Source organism: Osmerus mordax, chromosome 17 (assembly GCF_038355195.1).
Source record: "Osmerus mordax isolate fOsmMor3 chromosome 17, fOsmMor3.pri, whole genome shotgun sequence".
Taxonomy (NCBI): Eukaryota; Metazoa; Chordata; class Actinopteri; order Osmeriformes; family Osmeridae; genus Osmerus; species Osmerus mordax.
In genome coordinates, this window is record NC_090066.1 from 1,754,172 (window position 1) to 1,777,846 (window position 23,675).

Sequence of the window (23,675 nt, forward strand, 5' to 3'; positions counted from 1 at the left end):
GACTCAGAGAGCGCTTTCTCCAGAGCACCATGACTCAGGGAGCGCTTTCTCCAGAGCACCATGACTCAGAGAGCGCTTTCTCCAGAGCACCATGACTCAGGGAGCGCTTTCTCCAGAGCACCATGACTCAGGGAGCGCTTTCTCCAGAGCACCATGACTCAGGGAGCGCTTTCTCCAGAGCACCATGACTCAGAGAGCGCTTTCTCCAGAGCACCATGACTCAGGGAGCGCTTTCTCCAGAGCACCATGACTCAGGGAGCGCTTTCTCCAGAGCACCATGACTCAGGGAGCGCTTTCTCCAGAGCACCATGACTCAGGGAGCGCTCTCTCCAGAGCACCATGGCATCATCGGCTGATAATGCTGACAGTGTATTGTCATTACCATGCCTACCCTTTTAGCAGCCATGTTAGTTGTGTGTCAAGGTGTTTCCAGGGCTGCCAAGGGTGTTGCTGTGGTTTGCCCTGCAGCTGGGCCCACACACATGGAGTCAGTCGTGGATGTCTGGAGTCTCCTGTGGGATAAGCGTTGGTTGGGTACAGCAAGACGTCCTGAGGGGCGTCCTGAGGGGGCGTCCTGAGGGGGCGTCCTGAGGGGGCGTCCTGAGGGGGCGTCCTGAGGGGGCGTCCTGAGGGGGCGTCCTGAGGGGGCGTCCTGAGGGGGCGTCCTGAGGGGGCGTCCTGAGGGGCGTCCTGAGGGGGCGTCCTGAGGGGCGTCCTGAGGGGGCGTCCTGAGGGGCGTCCTGCAGGCTTCCCTGCTGGAGTTCTTCACTTTTGCTTTGCAGGAGGAGCCAGGGGGTTGGGTGTTGATCTGAAGATGTTCTCTTCTAGGTCGACAGGGCCAGCTGTCACTGCTGAAGATTCATCTAGAGTTGGAAAGATCCAGATTATTGGACAGCTTAATGTAATGATGATGTCACTAACGCAAGGCCATTGTTAAGCTTCCAAGTTTTAATTCCTTTTTGTCAGTCATTTTGATCTGTCTTAAACTACACCCTCTCTCTCTAGGTATGTAGCTGTGTGCGAACACGAGAAGTTTGAACTTTAATCAATCTGTTACGGAAAAACCTTTCATGTATTTTGAACGAAAGTTTGTTTTGTAGCTAGAACTGCATCTACTGTTGCCAATATGACAAACAGAAGCAACATACTGTGACAACACTGACTCCAACATATTCCTCCTGTAGATTCTGTGAAATGTGTCATGGGCTATACTCAAAGGTTTACTACTATTCAAACACAAGGTAGCTCTGCTCTGCATGGGTCTAAGTGCTTAGTTGTGACTGTGTAGTTCTCTGGTGCTGTTTCTTACCCATCTAAAGCTTTAGATATGCTTGGCTGCCGCAGTTTGATGTTTTTTGTCCACAACATAATCAGTAACTGACCCCCCCCCCCCCCCTGAGCATGTCGATCAAGTTTAACCCTCCCTGTCCAGCCTCTCTCCCACCCTGGACCATGTTCTTGTCCAGAACATCGTCCCTTGTGTCGCTCTGTCTCTCTCTCAATCTCTTTCTCTCTCTTTCTACCCGTCTCTGTCCCTCTCTCTACCTCACTCTCTGTCCCTCTCTCTACCTGTCTCTGTCTCTCTATCTTGCATTTTGAGTAATTGGACAACCTCAGGATTTTACGACTGTAGGACTACCATCTTACTACTATCACCCCCTTGCATTCGTTTTTAAATGGTGTGCCCTCTGACGTTTGAGAGCTGCTGGTTAGAGGCAGCTCACCTGTACCTCAGGTGTGCTGCCAGGTGTGTCGAGAGCGCTCCGTCTCAGTCAGGGCAGGACCCTGTAACACAAGGATTAATGTTGACTCCTCCTACTACCACTGCTAGTCACCCCAGAACACAAGCAGGATGCTACTAGTCATCACTGCACACCTGCACGCTTTTCTTTAAAGGAACATTCTTCCCCAAAATCCTATAGTTTATTTTTATTGTGTTCTTTTACCCCCTCCCCCCCCCCCCCCTAAACTAAACTCACCATATTGACCCATTGAAATCCAGCCCCAATCTTGCCCATGTCCTTTACAGCTAAAACAAAAACAGTGAGAGTGTCATCAAGCGTTGTGACATGGAAACTGACTTGATTCCCCTCGCCTCCCCCCTCCCTCCCACAGATCCGGGTGGTGAATGCATTCCGTAGCACGTTGTCCCCCTACGAGGGGCTGGAGAAGCCTGAGTCTCGTAGCTCCATCCACAACTTCATGACCCACCCGGAGTTCCGGATCGAGGACTCCGAGCCCCACATCCCCCTCATCGACGACACCGACGCCGAGGACGACGCCCCCACCAAGCGCAACTCCGCCTCCCCGCGCAACGCCACGCCCACCCCACCTCCCCCGCAGTCACCCACCCCCGACGGGGAGCCCGCCTCGCCCGCCACGGCCCCGGCGCCCGCCACGCCCGCCTCGCCCAACCAGAACAATAACGCCGTGGAAAGCGGCAACCACCTCGTCCCGGACGCGGGGAAGTCGGAGATGCCCTCCGCCCCCGAGAGCCCCATACACAGCCTGGAGACGGCACTCTGATCCTGCCCTCTCGTCCAGCCATCAGCACCCCGACCAGCCCCACTCAGCCACTCTCCCTCCCCCACCCGGAGCTCGCCTCGGAGAACCTGGGAGGGAGGAGAGACGGAGGGGAGGAGAGGAGAGCTCAGAGTCTTCGGTGAGCTTAGCTTGTGCAGGACGAAAACAAAAGCAAACATTCGTGAGAATGTAAGGTTTGGTTCGGGTCTTTTTTTTTCCTTTTTTTTTTCTTCTTTTTTTCTCTTCTTCTTAAATCCTCCTTCGCATCACAAGAGGCCTCTGCCTCCACTCCCTCCTCCATCAGGCGTTTTCTCTGCGAAAGAGGGCTGATTATAAACTAGGATTGAAAGTGACCTGTTTTTTTGTTTTTTTTGTATTATTATTATTATTATGTTATTTTAATGAGAAGGGGATGATCCTTCTTGTGGCTTGAAGATCAGCTGTATGAATTTTAACCTTATGACCTTTTGAGCTTCTCTTTATCTGAATGGTGTTGTATATTTAACTCATTGGCCCTTGTTCATTCAGAAACTTCTGCTCTCATTGGCTGTTAATATTTTGAATTATTTATGTTTTTGGAAAAAGCAGGTGTGTTTACAAAGTTTGTAGATACTTTTTTTCTGTTTGTTGGCAAAAGAGCTTCCTGGTGTGTGATGCAGAGAAACGTAGGCGGAGTCAGAATGGAATGGGAGGACTGTTTCAGTTACTGCTGTATTTTCAGGAAAAAGGGTGTTTCTATTGAAACTGAACTATTTTTGCCTGCAAGTTTTATTTGTTACATATTTGTAGATAGAACCTTCTAGCCAAACAGATAAACACTAAGGCTTCTATAGCAACGAACCCATGTGGGGCGGGTGTTCCAACAGGATAGAGCAGAGGTTAAAAGAACTGGATGTCTGTTAATTCACCTTTCTATAAATATTTACAACTTTGCTTTAGCAGTTCAAAGTTCCGTTTTGTCACGTTGGGAAGCTTGTGAAGTTGTGTTTCACGTTTCATCCATTCAAAGAGTAAAGGAGTGTTTTGGATTTCGTTTTTTTTTTTATTCTTCACATGGAGAGTTTCGTTCATGAAGGGAGTTTGGAAGACAGTTGATCATCACATTGAGAATCATTTCTGTTATTCTTATTTTCTTTTCTTTTCTGTTTTTTTTTCTTCTGTTTTTCTCACTCAGCGAAACGTCAGTCCCTGCCAATGTACAATATCAACATTTGTTTACTCAGGCTTTGAAAAGGAATTAATTTGAAAGGATTCTATAAATTAAAGAAAGAACCTTTTAACTTCAAATTGTATGTCTTTAGGTAGTAAAATGTTGTCTTGGTCAGAAAAAGCAAGTGGATTATTTTCATATTTTATTTAATTCTCTCTTCAAGTTTTCTTTTAAAGAAAACTTACATTTCCCTCGAGTTATGGTTTGTTGACCTTTCAAAAATCTAAAACCCCCCAAAAATAAGTTTGTACTTTTTCCTCCTTTTACAGTCATAAGATGTTGCTGCATTTGATTTGTTTGTAGACGATTTTGACACCTGATGTACTGGAAACACTTAAGGATTGACACATGCATTTTTAAAGAATAAAAAGGAATAGGAATACATTGGTATCTGCACAGGGTACTATATTTCCTAACTCGTCCCTTAAGAAGATTTTGATACAGACAAACCATAACAAATTGTAACTTTTTGTATTTTTATGAAGAAGAAAAAAACCTAGAACCGGAATTTTGGGGATTTGACACAAATTTAGAGGAACGTTTCTGTATGGGATGATTTAAAAGGGGTGTGATTTGTTCTGACAGGAATATTTTTCTCAGGGTGGTGAATGGTTTGAAAGAGAAAGGGGGCTTTTGTACGGGCCTGGGGTCAGAAAACAAACTCTTTATGTTGGGAATTAGCTTGTCTACCAAAGGATTTGTGTAGGGAGCAAATTCTGACAACCTGAATAGCGATCTCATCTGCACTAAAGTGAGGAGTTGGCCTAAAGATGGGAACTGAAATAAAGGGACAGGTTCTGTAGTTGGTTCAATCACAGTAATATTTAAAGGAATACGTTGTTTTTCCTTGTGTTTTACAGATTTAAAAAAAGCAGCTTGAGATTGCAAAACAAAAAATGAGAGAAATGGAAAGAAATAAAGAATTTATATAAGAAGTTCATTCTGTAGCTTCTTCCTGTAACGGGAATGAATGTTTATCCATCTGTTTAATGGATTCATTTTTTTTTTTTTTTTACATTTGGAAATAAAAAGTACTTAATGTCTGTTTATCTTGAGCAATTTAAATAGTTATCGTGATTGGATTTACATTTGAAACTTGTCGAGTAATGTGTATGGTTTTTAAAAATAAAAAATGAATATTTAGCCTACACACAGGGCCGTGCTGTTTATTTATTGTAAACCGTTTGTATTTGCCTTTCTATATGTTTTGATTTAGCCTTAAACCAGATAAATCCAGTACTCGCCTCGAAAGATGATTGCGTAGCCATCCAATACTGGAGCAACACTGCCTACTGGTGTTTGGGCTTGGTAATGCACGCATGAAGGGTTAACTAATTATGACTTAATTCATGATTGGGCATTTGACCCGCATGAGACTGGAGGCTTCGGTGCCCTGTAGAGAATAAACTATGCGTATTGCATAAAATATGTTTGGACAAAACCGAACAAGGCTAACCGAACAAGGCTTGCAGGTGCTGTGTGTAGCACGTGCAAGCCTAAAGATTATCATGCTTCTAAATGTGTCCATTACTGCGTTCACATTTAAATCTAACATACTGTGAGTGTGAGTGTGAAAGAGAGACAGACAGAGAGTGTGTATTTTTCTGTCATCAGTTGGCGAACAGTAGGCGTTGAAATGTGAGTGGAAATTCGGAGGAATTCTCCAACAGGTGGAAGTTTGAAATCGTTTAAGTATGCTGACAGAAGCGCATGGACCTCCTCACCGACAGATGGCTCCCGTAGAGACTAGAGTCGTCCAGCCGTCTGCCTAATTGCACCTCCCTGCCACCACAGTGCTGCAAACCACACTTGACATATAAAGGCCACGGTGAAAAACAATAATGCATTGCACAGGGTGAAGGTTCGAAAACGTACACAATGACAGGGACGCACAAAGCGTATAGGAATGACACGCCGAACGGTGCTGCGGACGTCCGGCAAGACTCTGCCGCTGTCTCGGATTCTGTCGTGAGTATTAGAAACAGCGTAAGAATAAATGATTTAGACACATATAACGTTTGCTTAAAAAGCGTTGTTAAAAACGATTTGCTTGTCATGTTAGCATTTTGTCACAGAAGAGCAAAGGGTTTCTGAACCACTGTGATATTTATATTGGGTTACCGATTTAAGTGACAGATCGATTGTTGTTGTGTGTTTTTTGCAACGGTGAGACGGTGCGACGTATTCATGTTCAACCTCAACGCAACTTGTCTTCCGTGTATTCCAGAGTTGGGAATGCGACACCCTGTTAGATGATCTGAAGATGAGGGAATGGTGGCTACACGTCAGCTTGATCTGCATACCTCTGATCGCAGTCTATCTGCACATCCCTCCTCCTCAACTCTCCCCTGCGCTTCAGAAGTGGCATTCCTCAGGCGCCTACTTCACTTTCAGAGGCAACAGAATCTTCTACAGAGGTAAGATCATCATAAGACGTTTTATGTGGCGAGTTGTGGTTTTTAAAAAGCCCCCAAGAAAGGACATTCAAATAACCGGACTGAACTTCAGGAAGGGTTTTGAATGTTTCAATCATACATATATATTTTTTAAATTGTGCACCCCCAATCAATATATCTTAAAGTTCAAATCCCTCCTATGTCTTATCAATTAATTAAATGTATATCAGTTGCATGATACTTAATCCACCAACACGATGTACACCAGTGTGTCCCATGGCCTGCTCGTCAGCCCTCCTCACCTGCTGTTTCTGTCTCAGATACCCAGGGGTCTGTGGGAAGCTCAGACGTAGCCATCCTGCTCCACGGTTTCCCCACTTCCAGCTTGGACTGGCACAAGGTCAGACACTCATACAGTAGGGTAGTTAGTCCTATTTCTAGGCACGGTTCAAAACGACCGTAAAAACATACACTGACGAGCCAAAACATGGTGGCCACACAGGTGAAGTGAGCAACGTTACAATCTTTTCCAAACATGGGGACACATGAAGGTTTGGACAGCGTGTTAGACAGGTGGTCAGCAGTGTGAGAGACAGTGTGAGTTTATCCAGGGTCTGATTAGTGACGGGACTCCAACTTCCCTTTCGTGTTTTTTTCATGTCTTACAGATTTGGGAGCCGCTCAATCAACGATTTAACCGTGTCATTGCTCTGGACTTCCTGGGTTTCGGCTTCAGTGACAAACCGGTGAGTCCGCCCCCTCAGCCCACCTGACCAAACGCTCAACCTCCCAGACAATCCATTTTACATTTAGTCATTTAGCAGACGCTCTTATCCAGAGCGACTTACAGTAAGTAACAGGGACATTCCCCCGAGGCAAGTTGGGTGAAGTGCCTTGCCCAAGGACACAACGTCATTTTGCATGGCCGGGAATCGAATGAGCAACCTTCTGATTACTAGCCCTAGGGAGTCAGGTGGCTGAACGGTGAGGGAATCGGGCTAGTAATCCGAAGGTTGCCAGTTCGATTCCCGGTCATGCCAACTGACGCTGTGTCCTTGGGCAAGACACTTCACCCTACTTGCCTCGGGGGAATATCCCTGTACTTACTGTAAGTCGCTCTGGATAAGAGTGTCTGCTAAATGACTAAATGTAAATGTAACGTAAATGTAGCCCAATTCCCTAACTGCTCAGCCACCTGACTCCTTTTCAGATGGACAGGCATTTTCAAGGAAGATATGTGATTGATTTGTAAGAGGTGTGTTCCCCTGCGGGTGGAGCTGGGTGGAGCTAATCAGGGTGTTTGTGCTCCCCTAGAGACCCCACAGGTACTCCATCTTTGAGCAGGCCAGTGTGGTGGAGGCTCTGCTGTCTCACCTGGGGCTGGCGGAGCACAAGCTAAACCTGCTCTCCCACGACTACGGAGACACTGTTGCCCTGGAGCTGCTCTACAGGTGTGTGTGTGTGTGTCTACATTGATATACTGGAGTATTTGTCGATGGTGCACCGGTGGAATGGGTCTCTGCCTTCCTTGACTACATGCTCAGTGCATTACTATCAGGCTATAAGTCTCTAGAGTTTATTTCCTTGTGTTCCTGTGAGTCTGGGAGATTTATCTGAGCAGGATTACCTGATTATTACTGGGGTGGCTGTTCTGTCGTCATGGTGTGATTATGACGCTAGGCTTCGGGGCTGTTTTAAAATTAGGCTATTTTGTAGTTACATCATGGCTTATAAAAATTAAGATTACTCAGTACTAAAAATACATTAATACCATTGACCAGGTATTTGCAACATATTTTGAGTTTATTGGACATTAAGCACATAGTGACTATTCCCCTTCCCTTCTCCCTGTCTCCCGTAGGACCGACCACAACAGGACGGGACACCTCAACATCAACAGTCTCTGTTTATCAAACGGAGGTAAAGTGTCTTCTTAAGATCAGTTATGATAGGAAGAAAAAGATGGCTTGTTGTTCATGCTAAATCTATTGTAACCTTAACTTTTGTATGGATTTCATTTTAATATATAATAATAATATATATTTAGGTAACACATTTACAAAGTTACGGTTTTGTGTCTGTCGACAGGTGTGTTCCCAGAAACGCATCACCCCAGGGTGCTACAAACGGTGGGAATTTTCATCTGTCGTTAAAATCAAGTTTGTGTTTCGTGCAGCTATGCTATAATACATTTTTGGAACGTGTAGTACGTCTCAAAGTTGTGTTTGAAACGGGTTAGAGTTGTGTCTCTTTCATGTTGGTGTATGTGAGACAGACTTCATTCAGTCTGTAGAATAATGCAGCCATCTTGGTCCCCATCCAGCTACTCAAGGACTCCAGTTTCCTGTCCCCAGTTCTCACCCGTCTCACCAACTACATGATTTTCTCAAAGGGGTCAGTATCTTATACTTGACTGTGCTCCCAAGAGAGGACACCATTTCCTCAAGAACAATTTCCATATGGCAGAACTACATTTAACAAGCAGTATGATTCTTCCAGTGTATACTCCCTACTGCTACACTACTACATTTGAAGAATAATACATAATGCTTGTTGAATGTAGTTCTGTTAGCCGTATATATGGCATGCCTGTTAGCTGACCAGTGCTAGCTGTTCCATGTCCCATGACCCATGTCATGTGACGTCCTGCTGTCTATTTGGTAGAATCGCAGAGGTGTTCGGCCCGTACACCCAGCCCTCAGATGCCGAGTACTGGGACATGTGGACAGGTGTTCGCTACAACGATGGCAACCTGGTCATGGACAGGTGTGTACTGTGGGTTACTAACCAGGGAATGGGGAAGAATGGCTATCTTTTTGACCACTCTGTAACAATAAAAGAGATTTGGAATGTGATGATATGGATGTATATTCATACAACAGTTAGTTGCAAACAAGTAGTCTCATTTGAATGGACAAGTGGACTCTTATGGGTGCTGGTATTTGACAATAACATCACCTGAGACTGTGCTTGCCTCACACTGCTCACATTAACAACTGTTATTTAAGTAGCTAGCAGGATTAGGTAGAAAAACATTTGTGTTTCTTGGCAACAGTCCACCGGATTTGCCAAACTATTTTGTGTTGGCGGAGCCAAATAACTTATTCAATCATAAAGTACACACATCCTTCTCTCAAGTAGAAGTAGAGACACTAATCTTTAAATGTCCCATGACATGCTGTTTTTGGATGCTTTTATATAGGCCTTAGTGGTCCCCTAATACTGTATCTGAAGTCTCTTTTCCAAAATTCAGCCATGGTGCAGAATTACAGCCACTACGAGCAGTCCCAAATGAGCTTTCCTTACAACGTGCCATTTCTGTGTCTTTAGCTTTACAGTTTTTTTTATTCGCTTTGGTACTATTCTCACAAGTATGTGGTAAAACCTCACAACTGTTAGTACAAAACTCAAAGCAGATCATCAAAAAGTCTGTTTTTTCAAACATGTAATCACATGTTCAATTGACAAAGTACAATGCACAAAATTACACAATCACTTTTTCACCACACCTAATCAGTGTGTCATCAAAGAAATATCTTTCATATGAAGTAATTGTCTTTCACAATGCAATGCTCACAATACTATAATTGATATGCTTCTCATCTAATTTGCGTAAATACATTTGACCAACACTTAATCCAACTGATCTTAATGGTTAATCACTGAACCGTTTGGTAAACCTATATATTTTCATTTCAGCAATAAACAGTATATTGATTTTGAGAACTACAGAAATAAAATGTGTTTTTGTACGAACATATAAATTAACCACACATGATGAATACTCGTTATTGCTACTTGATTTCAGATTGGGGTAACCACAATTGGTCATTAGACATACGTAAAAGTGGGGGCGTAAACACTGGCAATTTCTTTCAACATAGCAGGATAGACAGCAAGGAATAGGAAGAGCTCGTGGACAAGGGATCCGTCAGAGAGGTGGGCATGAGAGAGGTCAACAGAGAGGTCAGAGAGGTGGGCATGAGAGAGGTCAACAGAGAGGTCAGAGAGGTGGGCATGGGCACCAACAGAGAGATCAGAGAGGTGGGCATGGGCACCAACAGAGAGGTCAGAGAGGTGGGCATGGGCACCAACAGAGAGATCCGAGAGGTGGGCATGGGCACCAACAGAGAGGTCAGAGAGGTGGGCATGGGCACCAACAGAGAGGTCAGAGAGGTGGGCATGGGCACCAACAGAGAGGTCAGAGAGGTGGGCATGGGGCCTCTAAATGTTATGTTTTGTTCTCATTTAGTTACATAATAGAAAGTATACCTATGTTACAATTATATCTGAAAAATAGTACAGTAAAAACTACGTAATTTGCCAAAATGATTGTAGACGATGTCTTCATTGATCCTTCACTTGATTACACATAGGATGGATATTTTGGAAATTATTATTTATTATGTAAATGTGAGTAATGTAAGTGTATTGCCTAATGTGAAACTGTGTAATCTGTCTTTTACATAGTACTGGAACATATTAATTTCAGCACTTCTAAGGCCGATTTGAAACATGTATCTTGCATTGTTTGCTGTTGGATGAACTGATTGTTAAAAGTACTAAACTGAAAGAAGATCATACTGTTGTGTTTCGGTGATTAAACCAAATGTTCCCATTACATATCACAATAATCTCTGTTTGAAACAATGATTATGTGGACTGGAAACATGTGCAACTGACTGAAAGCATTCCATCAGGTTTTGAAAGAATGACTAGCTGCGTTACAAGTGTGATCAGTTTGGATTTTTGTACTAAGAGTTTTGAAAATGTACACCTTACTTGTGAAAATAGTACCAAAGCGAATAAAAAAAACCCTGTAAATGCTATGAGGAAGAGTTACAGTAACAAAGTATTGGTTCTCTTCGTTACTTCCCATCTCGGCCTATTGCTTAACCCTTGTGTTATCTTCGGGTCATTCTGACCCATCAGTCATTGTGACCCACCTTCGTATTGCGACAAATTTACCTCATCCAAAAACAAAGTGAAGCATTTTCTTTTAACTGTCGGGCTGTCTCAGACCCCCCACATTGGAATGGTTAAAATAAAATTATTTTTATTTGTTTTTGTATTGGGTAAAATTGGGTAAACACAACGATGGTTCGTTATGAACCTTTGGGTCATGTGACCCGAAGGCAGCACAAGGGATAAATATACATTCTTTACCCCTGTCTCTCTCCACAGCATTCTGCAGTTTATCAACCAGCGGGTGAAACACAGAGACAGATGGGTTGAAGCCTTGTCCTCGACCAGCATCCCCTGTGAGTACGAGCCTCGACGCCACCATCACGGAGAATAAGCTTCTTAGCATTAACGATAGGCTAATACTCCAGGCCTCAAACGCCCTTAAAAATCCTCAAGTACTAAAGTTGAATTAAGAATTTGTTGGATTAGGTAAATGCCTAAAAGGGTTTGTAATGCTAGCTACATATAGTCTTATTGATCAGAACGAAATGTGATAAACTGGCTGAAGGTGTTCTAGTCCCCTTTCCCCGCATTCCTCCATGTGTAGCTACAGTAATCCTCTCCTTTGTTCATCAGTACACATGATCTACGGACCCCTTGACCCAGTCAACCCCCATCCACAGTTTATCATCCATTACCAGTAAGTCTTCCCTGGATCGTCTTATCCTGTTTAACCTGTGAGAAATGGATTGAACCAACGTCAGGCAAAACACACATGCTAACCCCTTTGGTCATTTACCCCAAAACACACATGCTAACCCCTTTGGTCATTTACCCCAAAACACACATGCTAACCCCTTTGGTCATTTACCCCAAAACACACATGCTAACCCCTTTGGTCATTTACCCCAAAACACACATGCTAACCCCTTTGGTCATTTCATCCAAAACACCCTTTGGTCATTTCATCCAAGAAACACATGCTAACCCCTTTGGTCATTTCCCCCAAAACACATATTAAAGTTGTTACAATAATCACATGGTCTTTTTAAACCAGCCTCAGTCAGTGCAAGCTGTTGTATTGTAGGCTATAGCTTCTATTCTAATGTGAGCGGTGATGCAAGGCTCTGACGGGTAAGTATTTGTCGTCTTTTGCAGGAAGCTGGTCCGCAGGTCGACTGTGTTGGTTCTGGACGAACACATCAGCCACTACCCGCAGCTCGAGGACCCCACCGGATTCCTCAACTCCTACCTGAACTTCATCAACTCCTTCTGAACAGATGCTGTTTGTGCGCTCAACACAGCTCATCGACTCGTTAGTTTTATTGTGTAAATTAAAAATATAAACGACCAAAAATGACTAACCAGCACGGAAAGGAAGAAAAGATTTTGACTTGATGTTATGTTGCAGTTTGCGAGATTGTTTTCAATCTAATTGAACGAAGAGGACCATGCTGTTCCATAAATCAATAATTATGTGAACAATGTTAAGACTGGAGTAAGGAATCTTTTCCTATTCAGGACAACCCAGCTGTTTAACAGCAAACGTTTAGCAAATGTATTTACATATTCTCAATATCAATGAGGTGTGGGGTATTCGTCTGATAAGCTTTTTCTAAGTATTAATTTCTACATTGTGTTTGTGGTGAATATAGCATGGAACAACAGTGTAAACGTTTCTGCAAATAAAACTAGTTTTATAAGAAAAACGTGTATAACGTCATTGATGGTAAGCATTTTATTAATAGACTTTGTTTTAGATCATAGACCATTTTTGGTACATCAAGAACATGATGAAATACCAGAACACGATAGGACAGCATAGAAATAATTATTCAAAAGGGAGCTATCACATGAAAATTATAGGCATGGGTTCAGATAGGACATGAAATAAGACTTCAGTCCCTAGTGGGATGCTGGTACAGAAAGAATAATACATCAATGATGACAGCTAAAGAAAATGTGAAAAAGAACAATTTTACATCAGAATCTGTCGATCATCTCCAGCCTTAAGTCGCCTTCTTCTTCTCTGACTGGCAAGTGGGCCTGTTGTTGCGCGAGGCTGATCACCAGCACCCCCTAGCCCACGGAGGCCAGGATGATGTCCACGGCCGTCTCGTCGCTGCTGCGAACTGTTACCTGCATGGTGACGCCATCGGCAAGGGCGAGGCGGGAACGCACAAGCACATCATGACCTCCCCGGAACACACCTGAGAGAGGGGGCGGGACCAAGAGCTGTCAGTCAAACTACAGTCAACCAATCAAGTCCAAAACAAGTCACGACTCATTATCTTTTTTGGGAAAAGGGCTTTCAAATACGTTGTTTTTCCTTACATTTACATGTAGTCATTTAGCAGACGCTCTTATCCAGAGCGACTTACAGTAAGTACAGGGACATTCCCCCGAGGCAAGTAGGGTGAAGTGCCTTGCCCAAGGACACAACGTCACTTGGCAGAGCCGGGAATCGAACCGGTAACCTTCAGATTACTAGCCCAACTCCCTAACCGCTCAGCCACCTGACTCGGGGACATCCTTCCCTTTATATTCTCATAAGGCATTTCTGCTTGAGTGAAGAATGACAGGAAATGTAGGAGTAGGGGAGGACATGCGGTAAGACCTCAGCTTATGTGGTACGCGAAAGACTTCATGCATCACAGGCTTTTGAAAGTCATTGAGAGTGATGCTGTACTATGACGTTGCTAGGCTAACACCCTGAACTGCATCTTCACACCGCGGTGCCGACCACAGACCACACCACGAGCGTTGACACGTACACAAAGCTGCCACCACAACCACAACATCGTTAAGAGCAGAAACTCACCAGCCAGGAAGAGGATGTGCGAGTTCTTGTTCTCGGGAACCTTGTCGGATCTCTCGCAGGGCTGCATCCCCAGGAAGCTAATGATGTTCCCCACGGCCTCTGTGTGGAACACACCAGAACAGTCAGCACAGTGTGGAACACACCAGAACAGTCAGCACAGTGTGGAACACACCAGAACAGTCAGCACAGTGTGGAACACACCAGAGCAGTCAGCACAGTGTGGAACACACCAGAACAGTCAGCACAGTGTGGAACACACCAGAACAGTCAGCACAGTGTGGAACACACCAGAACAGTCAGCACAGTGTGAAACACACCATAACAGTCAGCACAGTGTGGAACACACCAGAACAGTCAGCACAGTGTGAAACACACCAGAACAGTCAGCACAGTGTGGAACACACCAGAACAGTCAGCACAGTGTGAAACACACCATAACAGTCAGCACAGTGTGGAACACACCAGAACAGTCAGCACAGTGTGAAACACACCAGAACAGTCAGCACAACGTGTTCTGGATAAAACGGACCCAAGGTGACAGGTGACTCATGGTGCGTAGAGACTAACCGTCCAGAGTCCTGACTGACGCCAGTGCGAAAGTCTCCTCCTTCTCAAAGTCCTCTCCCACCTCCTCCCACGCCGCCGCGAAGTTGGGCTTCAGAACCTTCTGGATGTGGTCGGCCACCGTGACCTCCAGGTCCTCCAGCTGAGACGAGGGGGAAGGGACGAGCACACTTTTTCTTCAGTAATATTAATTATTTAAATAGGTCATATAAATGTCTTGTTTTTCCGATGGAAGCTTGATGCCTAAACACGTCGGTCTGAAAGGCTTCTTCTGACCGAGCCAGGACGGTAAAAGGCATTTTTATTATTTTCTGAGGTGATTGTGTTGACAGTTTTTTGTAATTTACTTCACACATATCCCCACTCCAAACAGCACCTCAAATAAACTCAGTTTAAAGTCCAGGAACTGCTCCTACCCAAACAAGTGTCAGTATATTTCCTCCCCTCCCCCCCTGCGTACCACGTATTCGTCGTCGTAGCCCTCGTCGTCGGGCTCTCCTGTGTTGGGGTCGCAGTCTCGGACCAGGTACTTCATGGTGCAGCTGAACGTGCAGGACACTGAGGAGGACAGACGCATCACCGACCAATCACAACCATCACAGCTCCCACCTCACACACACACATACTTTCACATGCTCTCACACACACTCTCACACTTTTACACAAGCTCTCACACACGCTCTCACATGCTCTCTCTCTCTGAGGTACCTGCGGTGGGGTCGTCCTGGGGCAGGCCCACTAGGCTGTAGCAGGATCCTGGCTGGCTGTAGGGGAGGTTGGCAGCAGGGACGTAGTGAAGCACCTCATAGCCCTCCGACGGCTCCATCTGGACCATCACCTACACACACACACACACACACACACACATCATTACACAACGTTACACATCACCTACAACACAACACAAACCCCATGAAACCTCCAGCCCGGCTGGGGTCCGGGGGGGCTGACCTTCTGCAGGAGCTGGTCGTTGAGCGTGTTGGTGCAGTCGAACTGGAACACCATGTGTCTGGAGAAGGTGTGCTTGATGCAGCGCACCACGTACTCCGTCTCAGCCTCGGTGAGCTGGACCTGGTCGGACGACTTGAAGAGCGGACCCAGACTCTGGAACTCTGGGATAGCTGCCAGCTGTTCTGTTGGGGGGAGGGGGGGCAAGGGAACAACATGTTTTACAGGAAGGCTGCCCAAATATCTCCAACACAAGCTGACTCTTGTGGACCGGTCTACCATGGGAGCTGTGCATGGGAGCTGTGCATGGGGTCTGTGCATGGGGTCTGTGCTGGGGTCTGTGCTGGGGTCTGTGCTGGGGTCTGTGCTGGGGTCTGTGCATGGGGTCTGTGCATGGGGTCTGTGCATGGGGTCTGTGCATGGGGTCTGTGCATGGGGTCTGTGCTGGGGTCTGTGCTGGGGTCTGTGCATGGGGTCTGTGCATGGGGTCTGTGCATGGGGTCTGTGCTGGGGTCTGTGCATGGGGTCTGTGCATGGGGTCTGTGCTGGGGTCTGTGCATGGGGTCTGTGCATGGGGTCTGTGCATGGGGTCTGTGCATGGGGTCTGTGCTGGGGTCTGTGCATGGGGTCTGTGCTGGGGTCTGTGCATGGGGTCTGTGCTGGGGTCTGTGCATGGGGTCTGTGCTGGGGTCTGTGCATGGGAGCTGTGCGTATCCAGGGGGAACTTACCCTGGTAGATGTCTTGTCGGGAAGGAGTCAGTTTGTCAGGGAGCTTGCTGGTGGCAACAGGAGTGATTTCTGAAAGAAAATAGGGTTAAATTATTTGACGGGTGTCCTCTTAGATCCACAGTAAGTCCAGTTTCTAGAAAATCTGTGGTCTTAGAAATAACTAAACAATTAACAGTGGTAGAGATTAGCCACTTAGATCTACCAAGAATTATCACAACAAGCTTTACCAAGAAAGGGATTGGAGAGTCATGCAAGGTTTCTCAAACATGTGCATTTCATTTGTTTTGGATTTGAAGGAGGACTCATTTTGTGTGTAAACTGAACCGAATTCTCCAAATTGTATTTTAGCCACTGTCTTCACTGGAGCCTGTTGGTGAGTAAGTGTTAGGAGTTCAGTAAAACTCGGATCACGAGCAGTATGTGTGTGTGCTGCTCCACCTGTCTTCTGCTCAGTGATGGTGGTGGTTGCCAGGGGAACGCTCTTCATGTCGAAGGGTTTCTCTGAAGGCTCCAGGGTGTACTGGTGGAGAGACTTCTCTAGACCAGGAACTGACACAGACAAACCTGACACACACACACACACACACATAGACACACACACACACAGACATAGACACACACACACACAGACAGACACGTACACAAGCACACACACACACACGTTAGGCACTGCCTTGTTAAGGTACGGGAAGCGTTCAGTGTGGAGAGCAGAGGTGAGAAGAGGAGAGCAGAGGTGAGGGTAGAAGAGCAGAGGTGAGGGGAGAAGAGCAGAGGTGAGAAGAGGAGAGCAGAGGTGAGGGGAGAAGAGCAGAGGTGAGAAGAGGAGAGCAGAGGTGAGGGGAGAAGAGCAGAGGTGAGAAGAGGAGAGCAGAGGTGAGAAGAGCAGAGGTGAGGGGAGAAGAGCAGAGGTGAGGGGAGAAGAGCAGAGGTGAGAAGAGGAGAGCAGAGGTGAGGGGAGAAGAGCAGAGGTGAGAAGAGGAGAGCAGAGGTGAGGGGAGAAGAGCAGAGGTGAGGGGAGAAGAGCAGAGGTGAGGGGAGAAGAGCAGAGGTGAGGGGAGAAGAGCAGAGGTGAGGGGAGAAGAGCAGAGGTGAGGGGAGAAGAGCAGAGAAGAGCAGGGGAAAGCAGGGGGGAGCAGAGGAGAGCAGGGGAGAGCAGAGGAGAGAGGAGCAAAGGGGAGCAGAGGAGAGCAGAGGGGAGCAGAGGAGAGTAGGGGAGAGCAGAGGAGAGAGGAGCAAAGGGGAGCAGAGGGGAGCAGAGGGGAGCAGAGGAGAGCAGAGGGGAGCAGAGGGGAGCAGAGGAGAGCAGAGGGGAGCAGAGGAGAGCAGAGGAGAGCAGAGGAGAGCAGAGGAGAGCGGAGGGGAGCAGCGTACCGTTGAAGATGTAGGCAGCGTTGAGAGCCTTCTGTTTCTGCTGCAGCACGTTCATGTAGAAGGTGGCCCTGTCACGCACCTCGTCATCACTGTCCATCATACACCTGCACACACACACAGGTCAGACACACACACACACACATGGGTCAGACACACACGTGTCTGGAGGGTGCCAGGGTTTTCCGGAAGCTTCTGCGTACCTCTGCATGAGGACCAGGACGCTGGGTAGCAGGTCGTCATTCTGGGCTCCAAACTTGGCCAGGGCGCTGACGGCAGCTAGCAGGGAGAACAGGCTGGTTAGTTACATACCCTACACACACACACACACACACACACTCACACACGTGTAGAAAACACAATGAAAAACAAGCTCCTCGCTAGTTTTTACTGCAGAGCCAAACGGAGACTCATTACAGAGAAGTATTTCTCTGTGTATTTTCCAGAAGGATCTGTTAACTACCTGTGTGGCCTGCTAATAGTGTACAGTCAATTTTTAATGGTTATCCTTGCTAAACTTGGGAGACTGTGTCAAGCCTAAAGCAGCTTTCACTCCTTTTCCAACTAAAGGTTTTACCAACAAATGACTCACTTCTATCAGGTGGCAAACAACAATAAACAATGTGTTGCCTGAACACGTGAATGATAGTATTCACAGTACAAAAGGAAATTGTGTAATAAATCCCATCTGGATTAAGTCGAGCTTTCTCAGAACTGAGTATACTGGTGCAATCCCACGGGAGCCTCTCAGGTCATCAGGACTGAAGTCTGGCTACGTGGTGCATGGTTACTCCAGGACAGACCAGGCACTAACGTTACGTAGACTGGTCAGGGTTTGGGTAGGAGCACTTCCTGGACTGGTTTATTTGAAGAGCTCTATAGAATATACTTCAATGCCCTTTCTTTAGACAAAAATGAAATGATTGGTTGCAACAGGAGTTGCAATGTGCATGTATGGTACACCCCCCTCCACACACACACACACACACACACACACCTGCTCGCACGGCCTCGCTCTCCAGGACCACGCGGTTGAAGATGAAGCGGATGTACTTGGAGGGAGAGGGTGTGCGTGGACCCTCCTTGCCCAGCAGGTGCAGGATCTTGGTGGCCAGCACGGTGTGCTCACAGTCCTCGATGAACTCACACAGGTGAGCCAGCCCCGTCTCCTTGCTCTCCGGGTTCTCCTCGATGATGCTGATGATGCAGTCCACGATGGCACGCTTGTACTCAAACCCCCCCTGGAGAGAACGGGGACAGGTGAGGGGGGGGGGGGGGAGGGGGGATGTGTGTAAGTGTGTGTGTGAGTTTGTGAGGGCATATTTGTGTGTGTGTGTGTGTGTGTTCCAACACACGTTCCAACATTTTGGTCGACGCGGGAGGACGTTGTCATGGATACTCACATCGTCTCGAAGCATGTTGGACAGGAAGTTCATCATGACGCTGTGCTTTCTGGGATACTTCTGGCACAGGGCACTGATGGCCTGGACCACCACCACCTGTAACACACACACACACACACACACACACACACACACACACACACACACACACACACACACACACACACACACACACACACACACACACACACACACACACACACACACACACACACACACACACACACACACACACACACACACACACACACACACACACACACACACACACACACACACACACACACACACACACACACACACACACACACACACACACATTAGTGACCTTTCTATCATCCATAAACATGTATATTCTTCTCAGAAAGTCCAAAAATCGTTTCCAGAACACATGATGCTGTTTGAGCCTCCCCCGTTCCTCCCGGCCGTCTGACCTTGAACTCGTCGGAGATCTCGGACACAAAGGAGGAGATCTGCTTCATGAGACGGTCGACGCTGCTCTCGCTGCCTGTCTTCAGCAGCGTGGTGATGGCCAGCGTGGCGATGCTGCGGTTTGAATCCGTGATCAGGTTCTCCAGGTCCAGGTTGCAGGCCGTCACCGCCGAAGGGTGCTTCATCGCCACCTGGTGGACAAGCAAAGGAGTTGCAGCTGTGATTTTATTTTGTCGGTGCATTCTTCAAGCGAGACAGAGACAGAGACAGAGAGAGAGAGAGAGAGAGAGAGAGGAAGAGAGAGAGAGAGGGAGAGAGGGAGAGAGAGCTTGGAGGTGGGGAGCAGCAGTACCTTGTTGAGGGTCCGGACGGCTGCGTATCTCAGGGCTGCCTTGGGAGAACTGCAGAACAGCTGGAGCACTGCACACAGACACACAGGGTAACATCAGCACTGCCGAGAGAGAAAGAGTGAGAAAGAGCGAGAGAGAGGCAGACTGACCAGAGACAGCAGGGGCCAGCTCCCTGGCGGTGCAGCTGGGCATGTGCACGATGGCGGAGGCAGCCTCGTAAACCACCATCTCATTCTTGTTCCTCAAGCAGCCCTCGATGAAGTCAAACAGCGGGCTGTCATGCCTGGCAGCACAGAAACACCACGTTAACACAGAAACACCACGTTAACACAGAAACACCACGTTAACACAGAAACACCACGTTAACTTAAAACAGAAACACCACGTTAACACAGAAACACCACGTTAACACAGAAACACCACGTTAACACAGAAACACCACGTTAACACAGAAACACCACTTAACTTAAAACAGAAACACCACATCAGGACAACTTACAATACAATCCACCAAGTGTAGTTACATTAGCCTTAAGTTCTGTATGATATGGGATGAATATCGTATTTCTTTTAAAATACTGCAGTGTTTATTGAGGTGATGTGCCCTTTCCTGCACCCTGGCCAGGGACACCTACCCTCCATCGGTCTCCTCCAGCAGCTTGCTGGCGATGCGGATGAGCATGCAGTAGGCAAAGGGGGACTTGAGGCCAGACTTGGTGAACTTGTTGAGCATCTTGGACACGGCCAAGCGGTCGTTCTTCCTCAGGTGGTAGAGCAGGCCCAGAGCGTGGTACTGGGTGGATGAGACACACACACACACACACACACACACAGCACACACACACACAGCACACACACACACACAGCACACACGTCAATCAAAGCCCAGGGAAGAACAGAACTACATGTCAGAACAGAACTACCCGAAGGGCAGAGCGGCGCCTTGCATGGCAGCTCGCCGCCATCGGTATGTGAGAGTGTGAATGGGTGAATGAAAGGCAAAATTGTAAAGCGCTTTGGGTGCCGCCAAGGTATAAAAACACGCTATGTAAATTATAAATGCAGTCCATTTACCATTTACCATGTTATGGACTTGTGTGTGTGGTGTTAAGAGTGTGTGTGTGTGTGTCTTCTTCACCTGAACCATGATGTTATCGCTGGAAGCAGCCTCCTGCGCCTCGTTCACCCAGCGCTTCACCACGTCGTAGCTCATCTTCACCATGTGCTACAGTCACACAGAGAACTACATTACCCACAAGGCACTGGATGGAGGAATGGTGGTAGGAACAGGTTCAAGGGCAGGGAGACGAGGAGAGACTTACCAGCGAGGACACCAGCGCTGAGCTGGACACGCTGGGAACTTTGTCCACAATAGCCTGCTTCATGTACCTCTCAATAGCCTGGAGCATGGTGGTCTAGGCAGAGAAAACTACATTTACTTTTGTTGCAACCAGGAAACATAGATGAAATGTTTTTTTCTGTGTGTGTGTGCATGTGGGTGGGTCAGGGAGAGAGACAAAGAGGGAGAGAGAAAGAGGGAGAGAGGGGGAGACACAGGCAAACAGAGCTACACGTACATCAGTGATCCTGCAGAGAGCTCGGATTGCAGGTCCACGGTACACATCCTCCTTCCCAGTCATGTCCTTGGTCAGGCTGCGGGACAAACAAACAAACTGCCGTTCACCACACGTTCTCACTTAGTTGGGCTGCAGGCGGGCGGGCGTCTGAATTCTGACCTGCTGGTCACGATGATGACGTCCTCTGAGATGTTGGCCATCTCCTTGATGGTCAGGTAACACATCCTCCGGAGGGTTTGCTGTCGCAGTGAAGAACGAGCCACCAAAACACGTCAACACAACGCAAACACTACAGAATATTCTAACACACAGTTCAGGGGAGTAGGTTGCATTAGACATGTCGAAACCTATTTTTTTAAACGTCAAATATGCCCGCCCCCCCTCCTCCACACACACACTTTTCATTAAAGAAATCACACTTAACTGCTGCATTCCTCTGTAATAATACAATTTTAAAAAGCAGTTTCACCCACATTAGAGAACAAACCTATGCCCCTGACACAATCAAACAAATACTGATTTGAAAGTCTTACGTCATTGGACTGGAACAGCCTGGTCATGGCGAAGAAGGCCTCTGTTGCTTCTGTGGTTCCAAAGTGCTCCCCCTGCACGTGCATAAAGAGGCCGTGTTTACACGAGTAAACAAGGCGTCTGCACAGCGGTGTGTGTAGAGTGGAGAGGCTCTCACCTGGTTTAGCAGGTAGATGATCTTGGTGAGGATATGGAGACATCTCCGAGGGTTGATTGGAGTCTCGTTGAAGATACGAGCCTGGGTTACACAGAAAGGATATGTTAAATAACTTAAGATAATACGTCCTTTAAAAACTGACTGATACATCACATTTTAGGTAGAGCTCAACTCTGATTAACGTTACTAGTTTAGTTTACATTTACATTTACATTACATTTAGTCATTTAGCATACGCTCTTATCCAGAGCGACTTACAGTAAGTACAGGGACATTCCCCCGAGGCAAGTAGGGTGAAGTGCCTTGCCCAAGGACACAACGTCAGTTGGCATGACCGGGAATCAAACTGGCAACCTTCGGATTACTAACCCGACTCCCTCACCGCTCAGCCAACTGACTCCCAGTTTAATATCGCTTGCTAGATGACTAGACGACAGGCTTGTAAATGACAGCCTGCCAGCGGATGTAAACCATATAGTGTCATCGTAAACAGATTACCTCCTGCAAAACTGCACTTTTCTCAAGATGCTGGAAAGGATTTGATCCACTCCCTGGAAAGAACAAAAGTGGCAACATTTTCTGGTACAACATTTGCGATTTACAGCTAACAACAATTCACTGTAGCAACCTAGGTAGTTAACCTAGCAGCTAGCCTATATACTATCACAGGTATCATACTCATCCACGGGTTAAAAACGTCCACAGCACCGCTTTCTCGTATATAAACTATCTGAGATAGCTCAAACTTTAGAAACCCAATAAAAGACAAGTATGTTTCTAGCAATGAATTGCAAACATACAATAACGGGGCTTTTGTCTGTTTGGTCAGTTATCAGAATGCTAATGTTGGTAGCTAGCGCGTCCAGAAGTACAGACATTTGTAGCTAGCACTAGCTACAAGCTAGTCGACATCATCGCTCACCAAGTTACCAATGCGGTTATTCTCTCATCTTAGAATCATATAATTAATATTTGACATTAAGGCGAACATACCAGACTCTTCGTCTTTCTTGTCAAATTTTTTGATCATTGTTGCGGAATGTTATTCAGAGACGAAAGCTTGTTGGAGTCCAACAATTTCCAACATACGTCTACCTCTTCTCTTCCACGTCTCCAAATCGCAAGCTTCCTGTCTGCGTTACCACGTCGACGGAAACTCGACTTGCGTACATGACGTGAGCGTGAGTCAACGCCAGGGGGAGTCGTGAGCAACCGAAATATATGCTGCGTAGAATTTCTCATGGGCTACTGGCTACCGCTCCAAGAAGTGTGCGTGACTGAGACAAAGAAAACTGTTGTGCAATGAGAAGAAAGTGTGCACGTAAATGCGATTGAGTAAACATTAAAAGGGACATTTAATTGATGACAGTGGCATTTGCTTTTATTTATTCGAGGAAAAATACTCCCTTTCAGTATAAAAATAACATGACATTTAATGAGCAAACATAGTCCATGCATTGACAACCTATAATACATTTATCTTCGTCATTCTTTGTCATGAACAGACTCCAACAAATTAAAAAAGTTAAGTGACTCGTTGCTACATTTGATGACAACTTCGTCACTAACAATGGATTCTTGTTTTTTTCATGGCACTGAAAAACATATTGTTATCACTTTCCAAAGTTTATTGTTAGTTTTTTAAATATATATTTATGATTATTATTATTATTTGGATAAACTCTGTTTAGAATCTCTTTCTAGATTCACACTTTAATATACTTCCGTCCGTAACAGAATCCTCACATTTCCTAAACAGCT

At 46.4% G+C, this 23,675-nt stretch overlaps 2 protein-coding genes across 2 annotated transcripts; one reads left to right on the plus strand and one right to left on the minus strand.

The window, feature by feature from the left end:
• The first annotated feature begins 5,556 nt into the window (after nt 1-5,556).
• On the plus strand, nt 5,557-12,756 carry mest (mesoderm specific transcript). The gene is made up of 12 exons (XM_067254317.1): nt 5,557-5,701; nt 5,961-6,150; nt 6,450-6,529; nt 6,798-6,875; nt 7,444-7,580; nt 7,991-8,049; nt 8,218-8,258; nt 8,453-8,523; nt 8,794-8,895; nt 11,314-11,390; nt 11,671-11,734; nt 12,193-12,756. The coding sequence occupies exons 1-12, from the start codon at nt 5,612-5,614 to the stop codon at nt 12,308-12,310; spliced, it is 1,107 nt and encodes a 368-aa protein (XP_067110418.1). The 5' UTR covers nt 5,557-5,611; the 3' UTR covers nt 12,311-12,756.
• A 1-nt stretch (nt 12,757) lies between these two features.
• copg2 (COPI coat complex subunit gamma 2) lies at nt 12,758-23,024 on the minus strand. The gene is made up of 24 exons (XM_067254318.1): nt 22,908-23,024; nt 22,413-22,465; nt 21,915-21,995; nt 21,760-21,831; nt 21,386-21,465; nt 21,227-21,302; nt 20,972-21,064; nt 20,788-20,874; nt 20,285-20,442; nt 19,799-19,932; nt 19,652-19,719; nt 19,302-19,490; nt 18,868-18,963; nt 18,462-18,705; nt 17,668-17,743; nt 17,468-17,571; nt 16,535-16,660; nt 16,097-16,165; nt 15,371-15,552; nt 15,128-15,257; nt 14,880-14,977; nt 14,423-14,561; nt 13,856-13,954; nt 12,758-13,244 (listed from the first exon to the last, which is right to left on the minus strand). Exons 1-24 carry the CDS (start codon nt 22,942-22,944, stop codon nt 13,114-13,116), a joined length of 2,622 nt encoding a protein of 873 aa, XP_067110419.1. The 5' UTR covers nt 22,945-23,024; the 3' UTR covers nt 12,758-13,113.
• Nucleotides 23,025-23,675: the final 651 nt, after the last annotated feature.

What these genes read in the sequence shown, in the direction of transcription:
- mest (XM_067254317.1), top strand. Translation starts at nt 5,612, where the DNA reads ATGACAGGGACGCACAAAGCGTATAGGAATGACACGCCGAACGGTGCT. An exon ending in TCTCTGTTTATCAAACGGAG is followed by an intron (nt 8,050 to 8,217) that starts GTAAAGTGTCTT and finishes GTCTGTCGACAG; the next exon opens with GTGTGTTCCCAGAAACGCAT. An exon ending in ACCCCAGGGTGCTACAAACG is followed by an intron (nt 8,259 to 8,452) that starts GTGGGAATTTTC and finishes GTCCCCATCCAG; the next exon opens with CTACTCAAGGACTCCAGTTT.
- copg2 (XM_067254318.1), bottom strand. Translation starts at nt 22,944, where the DNA reads ATGATCAAAAAATTTGACAAGAAAGACGAAGAGTCTG. An exon ending in CTCTCTGCAGGATCACTGAT is followed by an intron (nt 21,065 to 21,226) that starts GTACGTGTAGCT and finishes TTCTCTGCCTAG; the next exon opens with ACCACCATGCTCCAGGCTAT. An exon ending in CGCTGCCTACATCTTCAACG is followed by an intron (nt 16,661 to 17,467) that starts GTACGCTGCTCC and finishes TGTGTGTGTCAG; the next exon opens with GTTTGTCTGTGTCAGTTCCT.